We start from the raw sequence: 19,744 nt of genomic DNA on the forward strand, positions 1-19,744 counted from the left end.
GGGGGGGTCTGCAGCCACAGCAAGCTTTTTAAAAGATAACTCAAATTGTGTTACTTTTGGTTTAATCCTTCCAAGTCTTCCCATAGCATTTAGGATTAAACCCCATTTCCTTACCAAAGCCCTAAGAGGTATGCCATCTTTTCCTCCCCTGGACACTCCATGTCTTCCTCTTCATCCTCCTCTCCCTTCCTTTCCTTACACAGTTACACCATGCTCTTTCCTGCTCAGAACCTTTTTCCTTGCTGTCCCTGGTGCCTGGAATGCTCTTCCCCTGGCATAACCTAGCAGGCTCTCCTTTTCTGCTTAGGCCTTGGTTGAAATGCCTCTTCCCTCTTCCTGAGAGACCTACCCTTCATGATCCTCACCCTTCACGCACAGACCCCATTACTCTAGGACAGCCTCATTTTCTTTACAGCACATTCCACGATTTGTAGCTGTTTTTTTACCAGTTTATCATCTGCCTCTCTGGCTGTGAGAGTGGGGACCACATGTCCCTCTTCCCTGCTGTATCCTCAGTGCCAAAACCAGAAGGAACCCAATAAACACTTGTCAAATAGATGGGTGGCAAAGGCACTTGTTGGTGTCTCACTCCTAGTCCCTTATTGTTCTCATGTCAGTCAACAGCATCTGTCACAGGCACAAGCTGCTCTCTACCTGAGGGCTGGAGGGGAAGGAAAAAATATCCTTCCTCTACAGAGCATAGGTTCATGGCTGGGGCTCTGTAATAAAGGAAAAATTACAAAAGAAAAACAAACAAGTAACTGGGCACCAGTGGCTCACGTCCATAATCCTAGCTACTCAGGAGGCAGAGATCAAAAGAATCCCAGTTTGAAGTCAGTCTGGGCAAATAGTTTGCAAGACCATCTCTGGAAAATACCCAATATTAAAAAAAAAACAGGGCTGACAGAGTAGCTCAAATGGTAGAGTGCTTGTCTAGCAAGCATGGGGCCCTGAGTTCAAACCCCAGTACTGCAAAAAAAAAAGAAAAGCAAACAAGTTTCTCAACATGTATATCCATTTAACACATGAAGTCCCCAGAGATACATAACTCAAAGAGGTGGTGGCTCAGAATTCAGGCTCTTGAGGCCCTGGGTTCAATCCCAGCACCAAAATACAATCAAACAAAAAACCAATAGAGTTGGTTGACTACTGTCAACTACCAGAGAATCCCTAAGGAAGAAATGATAAGCCCAGGCCAGCCAAATATCAACTCAAGATACGGTATGAAAATCAAACAGTCCCCAGTTGCAGCAAGGGAAGATTGTGCTACAAGTCAAGGCTGAGATCTGAGACCACCCACTACAGAAGAGGTACTGAACAACCAGGTGGACAAGAATGGCTTGTCCAATGCAAGTCAGCCCAGACTCAGTCCCAGCCAGCCACTCTATACTTGCACATACAGTGACAGTGATGAGGGTGACAGAGGTTATGCATGGGCCCAATCGTTAATCTAGCCACCCAGCGGCAAATACCAATTCTGGGCCCTTGATGGAGTACCCTCCCTCAAGGAGATCAACAGTTACTTGTTGGTAAGTTGCTTACATCAGACACCTTCCATATAGGAGCCAGTGAATTGTCTTGTGGGGACTGATACATATTCTAAGTATAGGATGTCCTGCTCACAGATCCAGCCAAGTGCTTACAGAGAGACCCTCATGGGAAATCCCCATGACTTACCATCATGGGATCCTGTGACACATGACCTCAAACCAAGAGACCTATTTCACGATGAAGAAGGTACAGCAAAGAGCACATGGCCATGGGATCTACGTGTCCTAACATTTACCACATGGCCTGAAACTGCAGACTAATGAAAGGTTGGAATCAAAGATGCAACGAAAACACCAACTCAGGGCCGATACCCTGGTAGTTAGGACATAGTACAGACTCTGAACTAAAGGCCATAACGTAGGGATAGCCAGAACATAGGGATCCAGGGACCAGAGGGCAAAAATGGAAGTGGTCCCCGTCATCATCACTCACAGGGGCCCACCTAAGGAATTTGTGCTTCCTGTCCCCACAACTTTGGATGTGCTGGACTAGAAATCTTACTTATTGGGAACACTTCTACCAGGGAATTCAGTGAAGATTCCCCTAAATCTAAGGTTACAGGGCTGAGGGTAAAGCTCAAGGGTAGAGCACTTGCCAAGCATGCATGAGACCCTAGGTTTGATCCCTAAAGACCACAAAAAAATAAAGTTATAGCTGCTGACTGGCCACATTTGGCTCTTCATGCCAGCACACCAGCAGGTAAAGAAAAGTAAATGACTATCAGAGGTACTGTCCTTGCTTATCATGAGGAACTAAGACTATGGCATCATGACAAGGACAGGAAGGACCATGTTGACTCACTCAGGTGCCTCTTGCTGCTTCCTGCATTGTGAAAACCATAAACAAGCAATGATAGCAATCTGGCCTGACAAGGGCATGGTAACCCAAGTTCAGACCTCTCAGGAATGTTCTCTCTGCCAGGGAAGCAACCTGGACCAGCTGAAGGGCTGGCCAAGGATGAAGGGGGTAACAGAGTAGTAGAAGATGACAAATATCTAGGACCAATTGCTGAAGTAAGGATGGGTGCTTGTACCATTCACCCTGTTTTCTTTTCTCTTCCTTTATTTTTTTCTTTTTAAAACATACTGTAGTCAGCCACCATCTTACAAAAAGGATTGCCAGGTGTTTATTCTGTACCATTGTATGTTGGAAGCAACTTTCTTTTTGATTTTACAGGAGCTTACAGCTAACAGTTGCCTTGAATGGCAGAAGAGACTCTGGACTTGGACTTTTGAGCAACACTAGAACTGTTAAGACTTTGGGAACTCTTGGAGATGGACTCAATGCATTTTGTATTATAAGATTGGCATTAGCCTTTTGGTAGTCATGGGTAGAATGTTATGGTTTGGATATTAAGTGTGTGTGTGTGTGTGTGTGTGTGTGTGTGTGTGTGTGTGTGTGTGAGAGAGAGAGAGAGAGAGATGTGTGTGTGAGAGAGAGAGAGAGAGAGAGAGAGAGAGAGAGAGAGAGTAGTCCTCTCTTCCCCCACCACACACCAAAGAGGCTCATGTGTTGAAAGTTTGGTCCCCAGGTGGATACAATCATTGAGAGGTGATCAAATCATAAGGACTCAACCTAATCAATGGATTGAGCCACTGATGGATTCATAATTTGATGACATTATTGGGAATTGATGGAAAATTTTGGAGGTGGGGCCTGATTGTATGAAGTAAGTCGGGCGGGGGGGGAGAAGGCATAAGGGCAGTATTTTCCAGGATACCCCTGTCTCTTCCTCTCTCTGCTTCCTGTCTGTCATGAGGTGAGCTGCTTGCCCCCAACATGTTCCACCTCACCTCAGGCCCACACCAATGGAGCCAGCCAACCACAGCCCAACACCCTGGAACCATGAGCCAAAATAAGTCTTTCTTCCCTTAAGTTGTTTTTTATTTGTTTTTGCCTTCCGGTCAAAACCTTTTATTATTATTATTATTATTATTATTATTATTATTATGCTGGGTGGGGGTTTATGGTGACATTTACAAAAGTTCTTACAATATGTCATACTTGAATTCACCTCCCCTCCCTTAAGTTGTTTATGTCAGGTATTTTTTCACATCAATAAACCACTAACTCATCAGGCCAGAGTGAACGCCACACAGAACCTGAGTTCACCTGGATGCTACAAAGGGTGGTGTGGCAAACACTGTCGGTGCCCTCCCTTGCAGAACATGCTGGCCATGTCCTGCGAAAGCATCAGGTGTTCCCTGTTCAGGCCTTCTCCTCTGCCCTTGCAAGGCCAATGGCAGAGCTAACGGCCCAGGGGGAGCATCAGCTAGGGAGGAAGGCAAGTGGAAGGAGGCACACCCCAGTTCCCTCACCCTTCCGTGGTAACTGAGACGGGTTCAGCATTGGTGTGCCTGAAACTCTCACATGCACTTGACTTACCTGGGAATCGTGTGCAGGTGCTAATTCTATAGGTCTGGGCCAGGACCTGAGACTCTACAATTCTGATTCCCAGATGGCAGTGACACTGGTCCACAAACCACATCTGAGTTGTAAAGGGCTATACTTTCTCCCAAAAAGAGTTTCCCTGAGCCTCTGTTGCTTAAAACTCCTCCCTCCTTACCTTCCTGTTACTTCCTGACTTCCCACTAAGAGTGCTTCCTGGGATTGTCTCCAGATAAGCTACCTGTCCTCAAACCCTGTTATGGGTCAGTTTCTGGGGGACCTGAGCCTAAGACTGGATGACTGCCTTTCCAAAAGACAGGGCAAAAGAACCAGAGCATGGGGACAGAGTCTCTGGGGCAGTCAGGATCAGGAAAGGGAGCCTACTGGAGCATGGGCTGGCCACAAGGACTTGGGTTCAACCGCAGCACTATGACCAGCTTTTAAGTCCTTGTGAAGGTCACTGAACCTTCCTGGGCCTCAGTTTCACCATCTGACAAATGTTTGTCACATGACCCACCACTCCACAGGGGTTGTTGATATGCATTTGTATTTAATAGCAATCTTTAATATGTCAATATCAGAGTCCATCTTCTCTCCACAACTTTGCCTCTGTAAAATGTGCACAACACACACACACACACACACACACACACACACACATGGATGTACACATGCACACCACACTTCCTGAGAAAGATGGCTGGAAGCTGTCCAGGTAGCACACAGATCCTTTATTTCCTGCACCAGCACATATACAGGCTGACAAGCAACAAGACTGAGAAGCACAGTGGGGGGTGCAGCAGGCACCAAGGGGATCCTGAGCCCCAGAAACCAGCTGTTTATGAGCAAAGATTTGGGGGAGGGAAGAACATCTAGAATGAGGAAACAAGGGGCACTGAGGGGGGACAGTGGGAGGGAAGCACTGGGCCTTGGGTGAGGAGCTGGGACACTCACAGGCCACAGGAGGCAGTGGGGAGCAGGGGGCAGAGCAGAGACATACCACTAGGCAGAGGGACCCCTCACCCACCTGCACACCCACACATAGATGGTCCCCTGAAGTCCACAAGGACTTGGGACCACCTTTAATTTGGGGGCCAAGGAACAGAGAGCATGTTGTTAGGAGGGTCCTCCCAACAACTGCCTACCCTTGGGACTTAAGCCTCTGCCCAGCCCAGTTGCACCCATCTCAAAGTTGGGTCTGTTAGCCAGCTGACCTCCCCCTGGGCTATTTCCAACTTCAGAGTCACCACATGATCTAGGCCTAGCAGCCATTGCTTCTGCACCAGCTGCAGAATGAAGACCGGGCCTCCTTCACCCTGTTCCCAAGAAGATGCAGACTTGTGCCCTCAGGCTCCAGCCCAGGTTCACCAGGACAAATCGGGGGCTGGTGACATCCTGTTTTGGAGGAGGGGGAAGGAGGGTCTGGGGGGGATGGGGCTTGACCAGGCAGCGGAAGGAGGGGCCTCAAGCTATCTGTGGGGCCTCTGCAGGCTGCTGGGAAACAGCAAAGCCTGGAAGAGAAAGGGGTGGATGTGAACTGGGAGCCTGATGACCACAGGCCTGGCCTGGGCAGCAGGCAGGATCTGGTCAGCTGTATCAAAAAGAGACAGAAAGCCACCATTGATAGCTATGCAGGTCATCCACTGCCCAGATCAGAAGTTGTGATTCAGTTTACAACCAGCACAACCTTACATAGCTGCCTTCCTGAAGCCAGTGTTATTCTACCCACTGGTGATCAAAGGGCCATCATAGTGGCAGCAGGCCAGATATAAAGGAGGCTACCAAAAAGTAACAAACTTCAGGGCTGACCCAGCAGGCCACATGGGACACCAGGACAGCACTGGAGATGAGGGGGAAATGGGAGGGTGGTGAAGCCAACTTACAGCTTCACTACTCACAGCAGGAACAGGCTCCGATCTATATAACCTTGGATAAGCCACTTTAGCTCTCTGAACCTCAGCTTCTTCACCTAATAAATTGGGTACACTCATACCTACTAACAGGGGTATGAGGATTAAAGGGACCAATACACAAGGGGACAATGTAAGGGGTCCAATCTGTCACTAGATCGTCTTTGATCACACTGAGACCCTCACAGACGGGCCCAGGAGGCCTGCATTCAACAGGTGCAGCTCCCCAAATCTGGGCTTTCTAACTAAGGACAGGAGACCCTGACCCACCCCACCACCCTGCAGGAGACCCCATCCCAACCCACACTCACCCAGGGGACTTGTCCAGCTGTGGCCCTCGCAGGCGGAGGCCTTCATCCCAATGGCCTAGGTAGCCCCAGAAGGCCCCTCTTCCTCCCAGGCCCTGGGAGGGTAGCTGGCCCTCTCCTCCAACCTCAGAAAGTCCTGGTTCAGCACCCAAGGCTGCCGCTCCATGATCCCACCCCCCATGTTTGTTTTGGCCTGCTGCAGGGTTGGGGAGCCTTGGGGATAGAGGAGTTGGGGTGGAGGGTAGGGGAAGGAGGTGGGCAGAGACAGGAAGCTGAGATGCAGTGTTGGGGATATAGTCCAGGCCCTGATCCCCAGCCCAGCCCCCAGGGGCAAAGTAGGTGGAAATCTGGACTTGGAAGAAAATTCCACATAAATGAGCATTGGGGCCACAGTTCCTGCTGAGGAGACCTAAGGAGCCTATGCAAATGATATGCAAAGTCCATGCAAATCAGTACACTGGGTGGGGCCAGGCTAGGGTAAGTGAGCGCTCTGTGGGGCTCACCTACCCTCATCGGTTTGATGATCTGCAGCTGGCCCGGCTGGCTGGAGGGAGGCCCCCATGGGAGCACTCACCTTTTTTTTGGAGCATCTTCTGCTTCAGCTGCCGCCTGCAATGGGCATCCTGCCAGTTGGCCAGTTGCTGGAGGACATACTTCATGTCCAGATGTGAAGGGCCCAGGCCACTGGCCTCCAAGGCAGAGGTCACCACATTCATTCGAGTGGCCTCATCCAGCTCGGGCTCCAGCTCCTCCCAGGCCTCGGTCTCCTCAGACATCAGCTCTTCCTCTTCAGTTAACCCTTCCTCAGTTAGCCCCACCTCTTCTGTACCCCCCAGGTCCTCCTCAGGTGCGAGCTCAAAATCTTTTGGTGGCATAGACCCCTTATGAGCCTTGAACTCCTGCTTCTGCTCTCGATCCTCCCTGTAGCGAAGGTCGTATCTGGGGAGGGAGACAGTAACATCTTTCTAGACCCTGCCAACCCTGCCAGGGCTCCCAGCACCGAGCTTGACTCCCCCAGGATAATATTTCACCAAACAGTTAATTGCCATAGGAACAAATGTTTTGTATAGGGCTTCTATAGGTCCTTGCTCAAGGACACACAGTCAGTAAAGGGACCAAGTTGGGACTGAGTCCCAGACGTTCCCAGATCCTAGGCCATTTGTCTCTCAATCCTTCATCAGGTGAAGGGATGATGTTGGTCTCCACTTGTAGTGGCCTTAAGTCAGACAGTCACCCAGGGGCCAAGATTTGAAGGAAAGAAGGACAGTAACTTCCTGAGGTAACGCTCAGTATAGAGGGCCCAGAGAAAGGAACCTTCCCAAGGATGTAGGGTCTCAGAAACCACTGCAGGTGTTTGGTTGCTAAAAAGTGAGGAGAGGTGATGGGGAGCTCCTGGCCAGCTTACCCCAGGTTTGATGTCTGCCCCACAGGCATCCCATAATTCCTTAACAGAGAGCAGGACATTCAGCATACTGAGCAGGGAAGCTGAAATTGCGGAGTCCCTGGGGCCCAGTCATGCCACAAAGTCCCAAGGAGAAATGATGGTCCAAGACATGTTAAGAGCAGAAGGGGCTGGACAGTAAGTGAAGCAGCACAGAGAGGCAGGACGAATACCAGGGAAAGCACAGAAGGGCACAGGCATGACAGCCACCCCCTCCCCACTCAGGTGAGCCAGGGTGAGCATGGTCAGGCCAGGTCTGGGAGTCCCAGAAACACACCTTTCCATAAAATACGCAGGGTCTGACATGATTCTCCTTAGAGATGTCCTGAGCTCCTCAGCCAGGGTCTCTGGGAAATTTGGAAGTGCCCCCTATGGTGAAGAGGGGAGACACTGCCAGAGGACTCTCCAACACCCCCACCCACACTCACAGAAAGGGACTGGGGATAGAAATTAGCCAGTAGGGCAGAGACGCAGGGCACAAGAGGTAAAAGGCAAGCCGCAGGGAAGGGTCCTACCAGAGGCACGGTGTATGCGTAGTGGGTGACGGAGTCAGTGGGCACCGGAGGGTGCTGATGGAGGCTCTTCACCCCCTCTTTGCACTCACACAGCATGCCCCTGCAATCTGTGTACCTCTCACACAGGTCCTGAATCTGGGAGCCAGCCCGCAGGCTCTGTGGGGACCCAGGGCCATCCAGTCCTCACTCTTGCCTGCCCTTGCCTCAGGCCAAGAGGCCAGAGGCCCAGGCTCCAGACCCAAATAGTGGCACGCAGGGTGTTCCCAGGCAGGTCCCTGCACTCCACTCCACTCTAACCTCCACTGAATTGGTGCATGCTGGTCTATAGTCCAGACAGGGAGGAGGCAGAAAGGGACAGTTTCTGCTTGCAAGCTGCTTATCCTCTCAGGAGTCAGGCAGACCAAGGCCTTCCGGTCCCTCACTCAGGACAGGGGCTCTTAAAGGCAGGACAGGAACATAGCTGGGCCTCTCACCTCTGCCTGGAGCTGCATGTGGATTCCCTTCTCCGATGCCAGCTGCTGCTGCAGCTTTTCAGTCTCAGCCCCATACTGGAAGAATGCAAAACCCGTGAACCCCTCCACGGCCTCCCCACTCCCAGTATCCCCCGCTCCAGCAGTATTCCCACACATCTTTGGCAATCCCAAGTGGAAAGTCACATGGAATGATGGCCAATAAAGTAGGAGAGTTTTGTGGCTCAGTTCCCTGGGTGAGTCTAATACCCTCTCTAGGAGGCTCTTGGTCCCTTCCTTAGGACAGTGAGCAGGCAGGATGAGGGTTCTCTAGTTATCTCTACCAACTCTGCCACCTACACAGAGAGGATCCTTGGGTCTAGTGGAGCCCAGAGCTTCATAAGATGGGACAGGGAGAAGGAGGATGGGCTCAGTGGGGCCTCAAAAAGGGGAGGGATCCCCACACCCCAGCTCACCGACTTGCAGCGCTGCTGCAGCTTCACAATCTGGTCCTGCAGCTGGGTGATCTCCTTCTGCTGCCGTTCATAATTCTCCAGCCTGAGCACCAGCACCTCAGACAGCTCGGCCATCTGCTGGCTAGCCTCAGCTGCAGAGGGAGCATAGGTTCAGCCCTGGGCCCTACCTCCCCCTGGTATGCCTGTATGCCTGTCTTTTTCCCATTCCTCGGCTCCCCTAGAGGGCCAAGGGGTCCCACAAGAGCTCAACATTCCTCACTCAGGTCTTGTTGTCAAGAGATGTTTATTGATATTAAGCAGAGGACTGGGGCACATGGTCAAGAAGACCTGGTCCAAGCTCATACTGAGCTCCAGTCTAGGGAGGAGACAGCAGTGAAAAAGAACTCACAGTCATGCGTAACATGGGCTCTGATGTCAAGCATGTAGAGTGGAAGTGGCAGGGGAGGATCACAGCTGCAGCACCCAATCTAACCCAGCTTTGCAAGGTCTGGGAAGGATTCCTGAAAGAAGGACCCTCTAGCTAAGACCACCGATTCCAAGTGAGTCTCTACCAGGCAAAGAAGGAAGATGCAAGCCCAAGTAAAGTAGGAAAAGGCCAGGAGCAATCATTGGACAGTAGGAGGGTGCAATCAGGGCAATGGGTAAAGCCCAGATTACAAAAGCCAGGGGAATGGCTGGGGTTATCCTTTGGTCACTAGGAAGCTATTTCATATAGGCTGTGTGCAGAGGGCCTGGAAAGGCAGAAGTAGGGGCGAGGAGACCCCCATCAGAGGGCAGGAATAAGGAAGAGGGAAGACTTAAGCCATTCCTAGAGGTAGAGGCAATAGAACTTGTGGACTGGCTCCTACTCCAGTAGCCTGGAGACCAGATGGGCCATTAAGGAAGCTGAGGAACCCAGGGGGAAGTAAGGTCAGGCTTGAGGTAAGGGGACAGCATGAGCTCAGCTGTTGTCCTTTGAGTATGCATCTCAGTAGCTAGGCTGAGACCCTTGGAGACAGATGCTGTGTCTCACTCATCATAAACACAGTGCCTGGGCTGGTACTGGGCACAACCTCTCCACATGACTATAAACGACCACAGCCCTGGGTATCTGGTATCTGGCAGCAGCTGGCTCCCTCACCCCCTATCCTGAATAACACAGAGGCTTGAGGAACACCACCACTTCTGCACAACTCTTTACACTTTGCACAACACGATTTCTCAGCTGTGACCTCTCTTGATATCATAAACCCTGAGAAGATCAGTGGGCTGGAATTATTAATTCCCACTCTAAAGATGAAGGTTCAGAGAGGTCAAGGAACTCATTGATGCTTACACAGTTAGGAAGTTCCAGAACTGGGACCTGATCTCAGGTCTCCAGACTCCCACTCCTCCCTACCCTTAGTTACAACATCACGTACAAAACTGCTCCACACATTCCAGAATGAGCATCTGTTCCTCATCCTCCAAGGTGTCGAGTTGAGAAGCCTGAAGGGAGGGAAAGAGAAAGGGGCAGGGCTGTCACCAACCCCCCCCCCCCCCCCCCGCCTGCAGGCATGCCCTCCTCCCTGTCCTCACCTCTTCTCTCAGATGGTCATTCTCCTCCTCCAGCAGCTTGAGCTTCTGCTGCAGGGCTTCTATCTGTGGGCAGTGGTGCAGTGACTCCTCCTGAGGGGTCCTGGGGAGGGAGAAATAGGAGTCAGGGCACAGGGAGGGGAGGTTCTCAGTTCCCAGCCCACCCAGGGCTTTTCCACCCCAGCTAAAGGCGGTAGTCTCAATAAGTGCCAGAGACCTCACTGGAGACACACTGCCTGTATTTCCATTTACAAATGAGCAAACTGAGTGCTCAGAGAAGGGACCCCACACACACAAGGTGCAAAAAGGCAGGACACGCACGGCTTGGGGGCCTTGTAGGGATGGTCATGCTGCCGATCTTCCTCTCTTCTGTGTTCCTTCTCCTCTTCCTGCTCCTCCTCTTCCTCTTCTTCCTCCTCTTCATCCTCATCCTCATCCTCAGAGTCTGAGTAGAGCTGAAGGAGGTCATCTCGCAAGTTCACCTGATGTCTGAGGTGCAAAATCTGACAGGAGAAGGGAGGAGAGAGGAGCCATGGGTTGGGGAGTGGACAGGCACAGGAGCAGGTGCTCCTCCCTCACAGTTACCTCCTTCCTGGCTGAGCCCAGCATGGCTTCCAGTTTGCTGTTCTCCTCCATCAGCACACTGTTCTGTTTCACCAGAGACTGCCCAATGCGAGCTGCTGTATTCAGATCTCTCTCTTTCTGCAGAGAAACCAGCACCCATAGGGAATACTTTCGCAGTTTGGGGGCCCTCCCAGAAATGGGTGTAGCTAGGGAGTACCCAGAGATCAGTAGAAAGGCCACTAGGAGAAACCCTCCAATCTCCCAGTTCTCCAGGTACTGTGAGACCTGACTCAGGCTCCCCTTCCAGAAAAAGAGCAAAATCAGCCCAGGCCACTGAGCACTACCTGCTTTCCAGAAGAGGGACCCTCAGCCTGGTCCCCTTAAAGAGCAAAATTAAGATGGGGGGTCTGCCTAAGACTGGGGCCTGGCCTTAGTGGGGAAGGTGGTACACACCTCCTCTAGTAAATACAGCATCACTTTGACATCTTCTTGGGTGATCTTCTTGACTGGAGGAGGGTTAGGACATAAGGCTGTAGGAAGAATATCCAGACCATGTCAGGAAACCCACGTAGTGGACCCGCAGTCCACTGCTTCCCTCAACACCAAGGGCCATGGAGTGAGGAGACTAAGAGCTCCTTCCTACCCCCAACGCCATCCCCCACAGCTAGGTACTTAGCACTTCCTTGTGCTGGACTGGGCTCTTCCCCACTCTCCAGTTCTAGATGTAGTAAAGGGATCACAGTCTACCAGGCTCAGGAGCTGGGCTCTCAGGACGCCTGGGCCCATGGGTCCCTGGAAGAACGAAGGCAGCTAAGAGAAGACTGACTCATCACCCCTTACCCAACGGGCCGCTTGGCCAGCTCATTGGCGCCTGTGGGTCATAAAAACAGACGCAGTCACCCACCCTGCACCTGTTGCGTGTAACTAGGAAAGAATGGAGAGAATCCTCCAGCACCATGCAGGGGGCACAGGAGCCTCCAGACCCAACCCAGAGATCTACCCCCGCCCAGAAGACGGTGGGAGGGAAGAGGAGGGACAAAAGCCTGAGGCCCTGAGTGACCTAGACCCCAACAGCCAAGTTGCCTAAGCCTCGCTCTCCGCCCACCCACCTCTCCGGCTCCAGCGAGCCCAGCGGGCCAGCGCAGGCTCAGAGCACTTTGGGCAGCGCCTTCCCGCAGCCCCCGCCCCTCTGCTGGCACTGCGGTAGACGGGGAGGGGGCACTGAGAGTGAGCGATCTGCCGCAGCAACAGGCGCGAAGAGGGGGGCGGGGAAGAACGCGGGCCCTGGACCTGACGCACTGAGAAAAATCAGGGGACCACAGAGGGAGGACGAAATGGGGAAGAGGCGACTAGACAGGCACCGCAGGCAGTGGTTTATGGGACAAAATGGAGAGGTGAGAGTGAGTGCCTGAGGGGGCGGGGCTCCTCTCCGGAGATGCCCCAGTAGCACCCGCTCCAGAATCCCGAGGACCCAGTTTACCTTCCTGCAGCTCTCGAATAAAGGCAGCACGCTCAGGGCCGGACACGCCGGGCCGCCGGCCAATATAGGCAGCAGGAGTCTTCCAGATGCCCGCCGCCTTTCCAGTCCCCAGATCAGTGGCCCGGGGTCCAAAGGGCCCTTGAAATACGAAGCGGGTCCATGGCGCATCCGAGTTGTCGAGCACGGACCGGCCAGACGCGCGCTGGGCTCCTGTCTTGGCTCCAGTCTGGGAGGCCGGGCGAGCTCCGGACTGGGATCCAGAGGTTGCTCGGGATCCCGCTCGCTGTCCAGTCCCTGGTGCCTGCGCGGGGGCGGGCTCGGCCTCTGCCGAGGGCTCTAGGGCAGGACTGGATGAGGGCGGGGGCGCAGGGGTGACTCCTGCTGAGTCCCCGGGCCCGGAGCCGGACCCCGGCCGGTCCGCAGCACAGCTCTGACCAGGTTCTTTAGGGCGCATCTTGAGTCCGCACTCGGCTGCCGCAGCCCGGCTTTTATAACCTGTGCCAGGAGCTGGCATCACCGGGCCGTACCACATGTGAGAATGGGGGTGGTCAAGGAGCAACTAGTGATGCCTGGGACTCAGAATCGCGCCCCACTGGAGCTAATGGTGATGGAACAGAGGCAAAAAATAAAGATAAGGCAGGAAATGTGAGTGTGTGTCCAGCTGATTCTGCGGGCTTGGGCTCATAATGAAGGATTTTTCATCTCCCTTCCGTCTCCGGAGAATGGTTCTTCCCAAAGCTGCCACTTCTCAGGACTTGAGTACCTGGGCTTTCGGATCCCGGTCTAGGAACAGAAGCTCCCCTGCTCCAGCCACCCGGGCTTCCGAGTGCCTTCCCTGGTGTCGCACCAACCAAACAACGTTGTAAATACTGACCCGGGAGACCTGTGAGTTTGGACAGTACGTATTGTGTCTTCCTGGGTTGAGCGGGTGATAAATCCGAACTCCAGGACAGCTTTCAACGAGCTGCCAAGCATGGCGCGTCATACCTCGCGCACACACCCCCTTGCTCGCCACTGCACATCTTCCACCTTACTGAGTTTCCTCGTACTCTACCTCCATCCTTAATTTGCTTTATCCACCTCCTGCCATCCTGGCAAACACCTGTTCTAGGGAGAGCCCATTTAAATGTCTGGCTGTGACGACTCCTCTGACATTCACGCCCCTTCCCGCGCGCCCGGAGCATCCCTTATCCGGTGACCTGTATTACTCAGATATCTGTCTTCAAGAACAGACTTGGCCCCCTTTAACTCCAGGACCATGTCCCTCCGAGAGCAGCACAGAACCGGATATTTCTGAAGGTCGCCTTAAATCCTGAATGAACCGGGAGGTGGCAGAGGATGGCAGAGGAGCGTGGTGACTATTTCTGCGTCTTTGGACCAGGGAAACCTACAGGCTAAAAAGGGATGACAGTCGCACTGACTCTTTTCAAACCTGAGGATCCTTCTTGGAGTCTCCATTTCTTCTTAATATTCAGTCAGTCACCACTGCCTGCCGGATTTACTTTTTCAATACTTCTCAAATGTTCGCCCATTGCTGCTCAGCTCTTCTGCTGGTTTTTCATCCTCTTTTCTCAGATTATTATCGTACCCACATTCCACGTGCAAACAGCCACCCCTCCCCCAGGTGCATTAATCCATCTCTAGTTCATCCCTCTGACACACACTCCTATCTAAGCTAAGGAATTCCAGGGGTCCCTCTCCCCACAGCCTGAACCCCAGAAAGGGGAGGTTGCCCAAGATTTTCACCTGGGACAGAGGCTCCTAGTCCCTCTGAGGCCAGTATTCCATGATACACCCTGGAACAGGGAAGACAACCCACGAAGGTTGTGAGTCCCCTGTTTGAAGGCCCTGGCTTTAGAATGTTTCCTTCTGAGTTAATTCCTTCACCATTGACAAGCACTTATGGAGTGCCTGCCATATATCATATGCCAGGCATTGTGCTAAACTCAGGCTAGAGCAGGGAATGAAAGAAATGAGATTTCTACTCTCCTGAAATTTAGATTCCAGAAGGGGAGGCAGATAAACAAGAAAACAAGTAAGATAATTACAGATCTCAGTAAATTCTCTGAAGAATACAAAGAGCTATGGCTGAGAAAAACACGGAAGTACCTACTCAGAGAGGGTGGAGGAAAACATCAATTGCGTAGTATTTTGCATTTCAGCCCACACCTGGGATGTCAGTCTACACAGCCCACTCAGATTCCCCTCCCTCCCCAGGATCCAGTATTTCTCACTCCTGGTTGCTGACTGAATTCTGGTGGCAATTTACCTCCTTGCCCACACATCCTTCACACTTCCATCATCCCCTCAGAGATTCAGCTGCCCCCAGTCTGTTCTGTCTAATTAGATTGTCACTGAAATATTGCCTCCAAATTCAACCCCTACGTTAGTGGAAATAAAGAAATGGTACCCTTGTTGAACTTGAACCTCTTCCTGTCCACCTGCCCTCACCCCTTCTTCTCCTTCTCTCCTTCCATTCAGACCCTAGGTCCTCCTGATCTCTGCCTCCTGAGTAGGTAGGATTACAGGCGTGAGCCTGGATGCATGTTTTGTATGTATGGATAGTATCAATAGTACTGATGAGTGCTATCCCATTCTACATCTGTGTTACATGCACATGTAGCCTTTGATAAATACCTGGATTGTCTTCATATTAGGACTACTATGAATCAAACTACTGTGAACAGTCTTCTGTTTCGTTTAGTTTTGAGACAGATCTGTGTAGCCCAGGCTGGCCTGGAACTCAAAATCCTCCTGCCTTAGCCTTTGGAGTACTAAGATTATAGTATACCTGGCAAATGCTTTTAATTTTGGTAATGACCAATTTTCAGGGCTTTTTTTTTTTTCTCTTGTGGATCATTTTCATCTTTAGGAACCCCTTTTCTGATATGTAGCACCAATGTGTTGTCATGGAAATGGCACAGATAAGGAGCCACACACCTGGATTTGAATCCTGCCTCTGCCTCTTACCGTAGGTATAGCTTCAGCTTCCATGTCTATAAAATGAGATCAATAATTTAATATATTTAATTTACCAAGTTAAAGGCTCCAGATAATGCTCAGCAAACATGAGCCTCTTCAACTACCCAAGGGTTGGACCTCAGGGTGGGTGTGTTAGTCTGCTCAGGCTGCCATAACAAGATACCACAGACTGGGTGGCTTAAAAAACAGAAATTTATTGTTTCACAGTTCTAGAGGCTGGAAATTGGAGATCGAGGTGCCAGCAGGACTGTTTTCTGATGAGGCCTCTTCCTCAACTTGCAGACAATGTCCCCTGGCCACATCTTCACATGGCCTTTCTTCTATATGCATTTGGGTAGAGACAGAGAAAATTTGGGTGTCTCTTCCTCTTGTCAGAAGGGCACCAGTTCTATCATATTAGAGCCCCACCCATATGACTTCATTTAACCTTAATGACCCCCTTAAAAGTTCTGTCGCCAAATACTGGGGTTTAGGGCTTTAAAAATGAAATGTTGGGGTTATAAAAGTAGATTTTGAGTTTTACTATTTTTCCCCCTATTTGAGTGCTGGCAATCAAAGCCAGGGCCTTATGCATGCTAGGCAAATTCTCTACCACTGAGCCATACCTCCAGTCCACAAATTTTACTATTCTAAAATATGAAAAATAATATGAAGGGTTTTCTTTTTTTGGTGGGACTAGAGTTTGAACTCAGGGCTTCAAGTTTGCAAAGCAGGCACTGTTCTCCTTGAACCTTACCAGTCCATTTTGATCTGGTTATTTTGGAGATGGGCATCTCAAGAACTATTTGCCAAGACTGGTCTCAAACCACAATCCTCCCAATCTCAGCTTCCCAAGTAGCTAGGATTACAGGTGTGCACGACCAGCTTCTAGTTCACATGAAGGTGTTTTTTAAAAAAACGTGTTATTTAATACATTTCCTGACTTGTGATCTAGTTACTCCACTTCTGAGAAAAGGCTTCAGGAACTAACCAAAAGAAAAATGGAGTCTTTTGCACAATGATGTTCTAAATAATGCAAAGGAAAACCAGCTTTGGTGGAGAGAATCAGGAGTTCTGTCTTGAACAAGGTAAATTTAAGATGCTCAGGAAGTATTCAAGTAGAAATGTTGGGCAGACAACCAGATGTCTAAATCTAGGTAATCTTTAGGGAGAGGTGGGGGCTGGAGATTCAAATTTTAAAAATTGCTCTGTAGGTCTGGTGGTTCACACCTGTAATCCTAGCTATTTAGGAGGCAGAGATTAGGAGGATCTCAGTTGGAAGCCAGCCTGGGGAAATAGTTCAAGAAGCCCTACCTCAAAAATACCCAACACTAGCACCTGCCTAGCAAGTGTGAGAACCCAGAGTTCAAGGCCAAGTACCACCAAAAAAAAAAAAAGAGAGAGAGAAATAAAAGTACCCAACACTAAACAGGGCTCACAGAGTGGCTTAAATGGTAAAGTACCTGCCTAGCAAGCATGAGACCCTGAGTTCAAACCCCTTTACCACCAAAAAGTAAAAATAAAATGAATAAAAGTTGGTCTATGATTATAATTTAAAGCTGTGAGGCTGGGTGAGATCCCTGAGGAAAGATGGGCAAGAGAGCCCAGTAATAGAGGTCAGGTAAAGAAGGACAATGTACCAAGGTGGGTTGAGAAGAATGGGGCAGTGAAGTAAAGAGAAATCAAAAGAGTTGGTTCCTAGAAGAAAGGAAGGGATATGGATGAAGGAGAGAGAGGCTACCTGGGTTGAAGGATGGTGTTGTCAGATCAAGCAGACTGAGGACAAAGAATCAACTTGGAAGATGGAGGTCATGGAAAACCTCGGCAAGAGCTGTCCTGCTGAAGCAGTGGAGGCAAGAGAGACCGAGAAGTGAGGAAATAATGAAAACTCCTTTGAAGAACTTTACAACAAAGAAACAAAAAAGGGATTGGGAGCTTAAAGCAGATGTGGGCACTAGTGAGGGGTTTTTGTTTGTTTGGTGGTACTGGGGCTTGAACTCAGGGCCTTCACCTTGAGCCAAGATAGGGTCTCACGAACTCTCGTGTCCTGCACAAGCTTGTCCTAGAAATCTGAGGGTGGCAGGAGATGCAGAAAGGACAACAGACAGAAGACAAAACACGCATAAAGCAGGAGCCAGGTAGGCTGTGTGCTCAGATGGACACACTAGCACCCCTCCACCTCCAGTGCGTTTATTATATACAGTGGCAACACGAGGTAAAGAGGCATTTCTCAGGGGAGGGGGCGTGACATTGTAATCCTTGGGAACAGGAGAAACCTGTGACAGCTTCTCTCTGAATGTAAACATCTTAGGAAAAACAGCTGTACTGCATCTTGTCCACTTCTGCAGCTGAGGCTGTGCCAATCAAGCAAATACTGGACATAACTCTACTTGGTCCCTTCTGTGGTTTGGGGCTGTGCCAAACTCAAACATGCAATATAACTTTCAGCTCCCAACAGCGAACTATTTGCCCAGGCTGGCTTCAAACAGAGATCCTTCTGATCTCTGCCTCCTGAGTAGCTAGGATTACAGAAGTGAGCCACCGTCGCCCAGCTAGTGAGGGGCTTAAAGATGGTAGCTGTTGGGTGCTGTTGGCTCACACCGTTGTAATCCTAGCTACTCAGGAGGCAGAGATCAGGAAGATCGAAGTTCAAAGCCAGGTGGGTAAAATACTTCAAGAGATCCTATCTCAAAAAACCCATCACAAAAAAAAAGGCTGGTGGAGTGGCTCAAGGTATAGGTCCTGAGTTCAAATCCCAGTACCACAAAAGAAAAGATGGGAGCGGTGACCTGTCTATGTACTGATGGATGTGTTCCAGCAGGGAAGAGAAAACTGATGCAGAAAAGAGAACCCTTATCCCAAGTATGATTCTAGAGCTGGATGCCGATGGCTCATGCCTGTAATCCTAGCTACTTGGAAGGCTGAGATTGGAAGATCGAGGTTCGAGGCCAACCCAGGGAAATAGTTTGTGAGTCCCCATCTCCAAAATAACCAGAGCAAAATGGACTAAAGGTGTGGCTCAAGGGCTAGAGCACCCGCTTTGCAAGTACAAAGCCCTGAATTCAAACCCTAGTCCCACCTCCCCCCCAAAAAAATCCAACTATGATTCTGGCAATGGAGGCACCCTCATGACCAAATCCGTTCTTCTCAGTGCTCAATGTGTGTTTCTTTTTTCTTCTTTTTTGCAGTGCTGGAGAAGGAACCTAGGACTTCACACATACTAGGCAAGTTCTCTACCACTGAGCTACATCTTTAGTCCCCTGCCCCGCCTTTTTTTTTTGTTTTGTTTTTATTTTGAGACAGGGCCTTGCTCTGTAGCCCAGGCTGGCCTTGAACTTGTGATCCTCCTGCCTCAGCTTCCTGAGGGTTGAGATTACAGACAGACGTGTACCACCATGCCAGGCCATGTGCATATTTTCCATGTTCTTTGTTATGTTTTGTTTTTGGTGTGGGTGTATATACATGTGTGTGCAAAAAGCTTGAAGGAGATGGGTCTCCAAGATTTGCTGTGGACAGCGAAGTTGAAGAACACCAAGAAGTGACTGGATTGGCACCAGCCCAGCCCTAGGGAGGTTTCAGGACTCACAGGCTCTACTGGAAGGCACTCCCAGCAGCTACAGCTTCCTGGACAGCCTTATGCTTCAGATATACCTCTGCAGCCCAACACCAAACATAGAATAGGGCACACAGTAGGAACTCTTTAAATTTATGTTGATTAGACATTTGCTGGCCCATGAAGAAGTAGCCTTGAGACCTCTGGGAAATCTGGATAAAGAAGTTAAGTGGGAGAAGACGAAGTTAGGGAACTCTGCAGGCTCCTTCCTACTTGACCCACGCCTCTAAGGTCAGGATGCTGGCATCCTGCAACTCCAGAGAAAGCCACGAGAGGGCAGTATCAGCCCACCATGCACCCAGTTCCTCTTTCCTCACCAGAGGCAGATGGAGAAATCTGGGTTCAGACCTCCCCAAGTCAGCATTGTGGCCCAGCTGATTGATGTCTGCTTCCAGGACCCCACGAGGCCGGAGAACCCAGAGGCGTCTCTGATCCAGGCCTCCAGACTTCTGAGTCCTATCTGCTAACCCTTCCCTTGCTTCCTACTTCTCTGCAGTTAAAAGAGCAAAGACCCTAGGCCTCCAGCCCTCCTTC

The 19,744-nt window shown here is 50.6% G+C and overlaps 1 protein-coding gene across 5 annotated transcripts; it reads right to left on the minus strand.

The window, feature by feature from the left end:
- Positions 1-4,649: 4,649 nt before the first annotated feature.
- On the minus strand, positions 4,650-13,134 carry Hap1 (huntingtin associated protein 1). 5 transcript variants are annotated; one of them, XM_074045726.1, is made up of 12 exons: positions 12,637-13,133; positions 11,610-11,686; positions 11,178-11,294; positions 10,914-11,095; positions 10,596-10,695; positions 10,439-10,505; positions 9,039-9,169; positions 8,587-8,661; positions 8,114-8,269; positions 7,876-7,967; positions 6,732-7,096; positions 4,650-6,370 (listed from the first exon to the last, which is right to left on the minus strand). In XM_074045726.1, exons 1-12 carry the CDS (start codon positions 13,088-13,090, stop codon positions 6,216-6,218), a joined length of 1,971 nt encoding a protein of 656 aa, XP_073901827.1. In that variant the 5' UTR covers positions 13,091-13,133; the 3' UTR covers positions 4,650-6,215. The 5 variants fall into 5 exon arrangements, with proteins under 5 accessions (XP_073901827.1, XP_073901822.1, XP_073901825.1 ...); XM_074045721.1 differs by lacking the exon at positions 4,650-6,370 and adding an exon at positions 7,563-7,601 and having other exon boundaries at positions 6,533-7,096; positions 12,637-13,134; XM_074045724.1 differs by lacking the exons at positions 4,650-6,370; positions 8,114-8,269 and adding an exon at positions 7,563-7,601 and having other exon boundaries at positions 6,533-7,096.
- Positions 13,135-19,744: the final 6,610 nt, after the last annotated feature.

The sequence above is a fragment of the Castor canadensis genome, chromosome 11 (assembly GCF_047511655.1).
Source record: "Castor canadensis chromosome 11, mCasCan1.hap1v2, whole genome shotgun sequence".
NCBI lineage: Eukaryota > Metazoa > Chordata > Mammalia > Rodentia > Castoridae > Castor > Castor canadensis.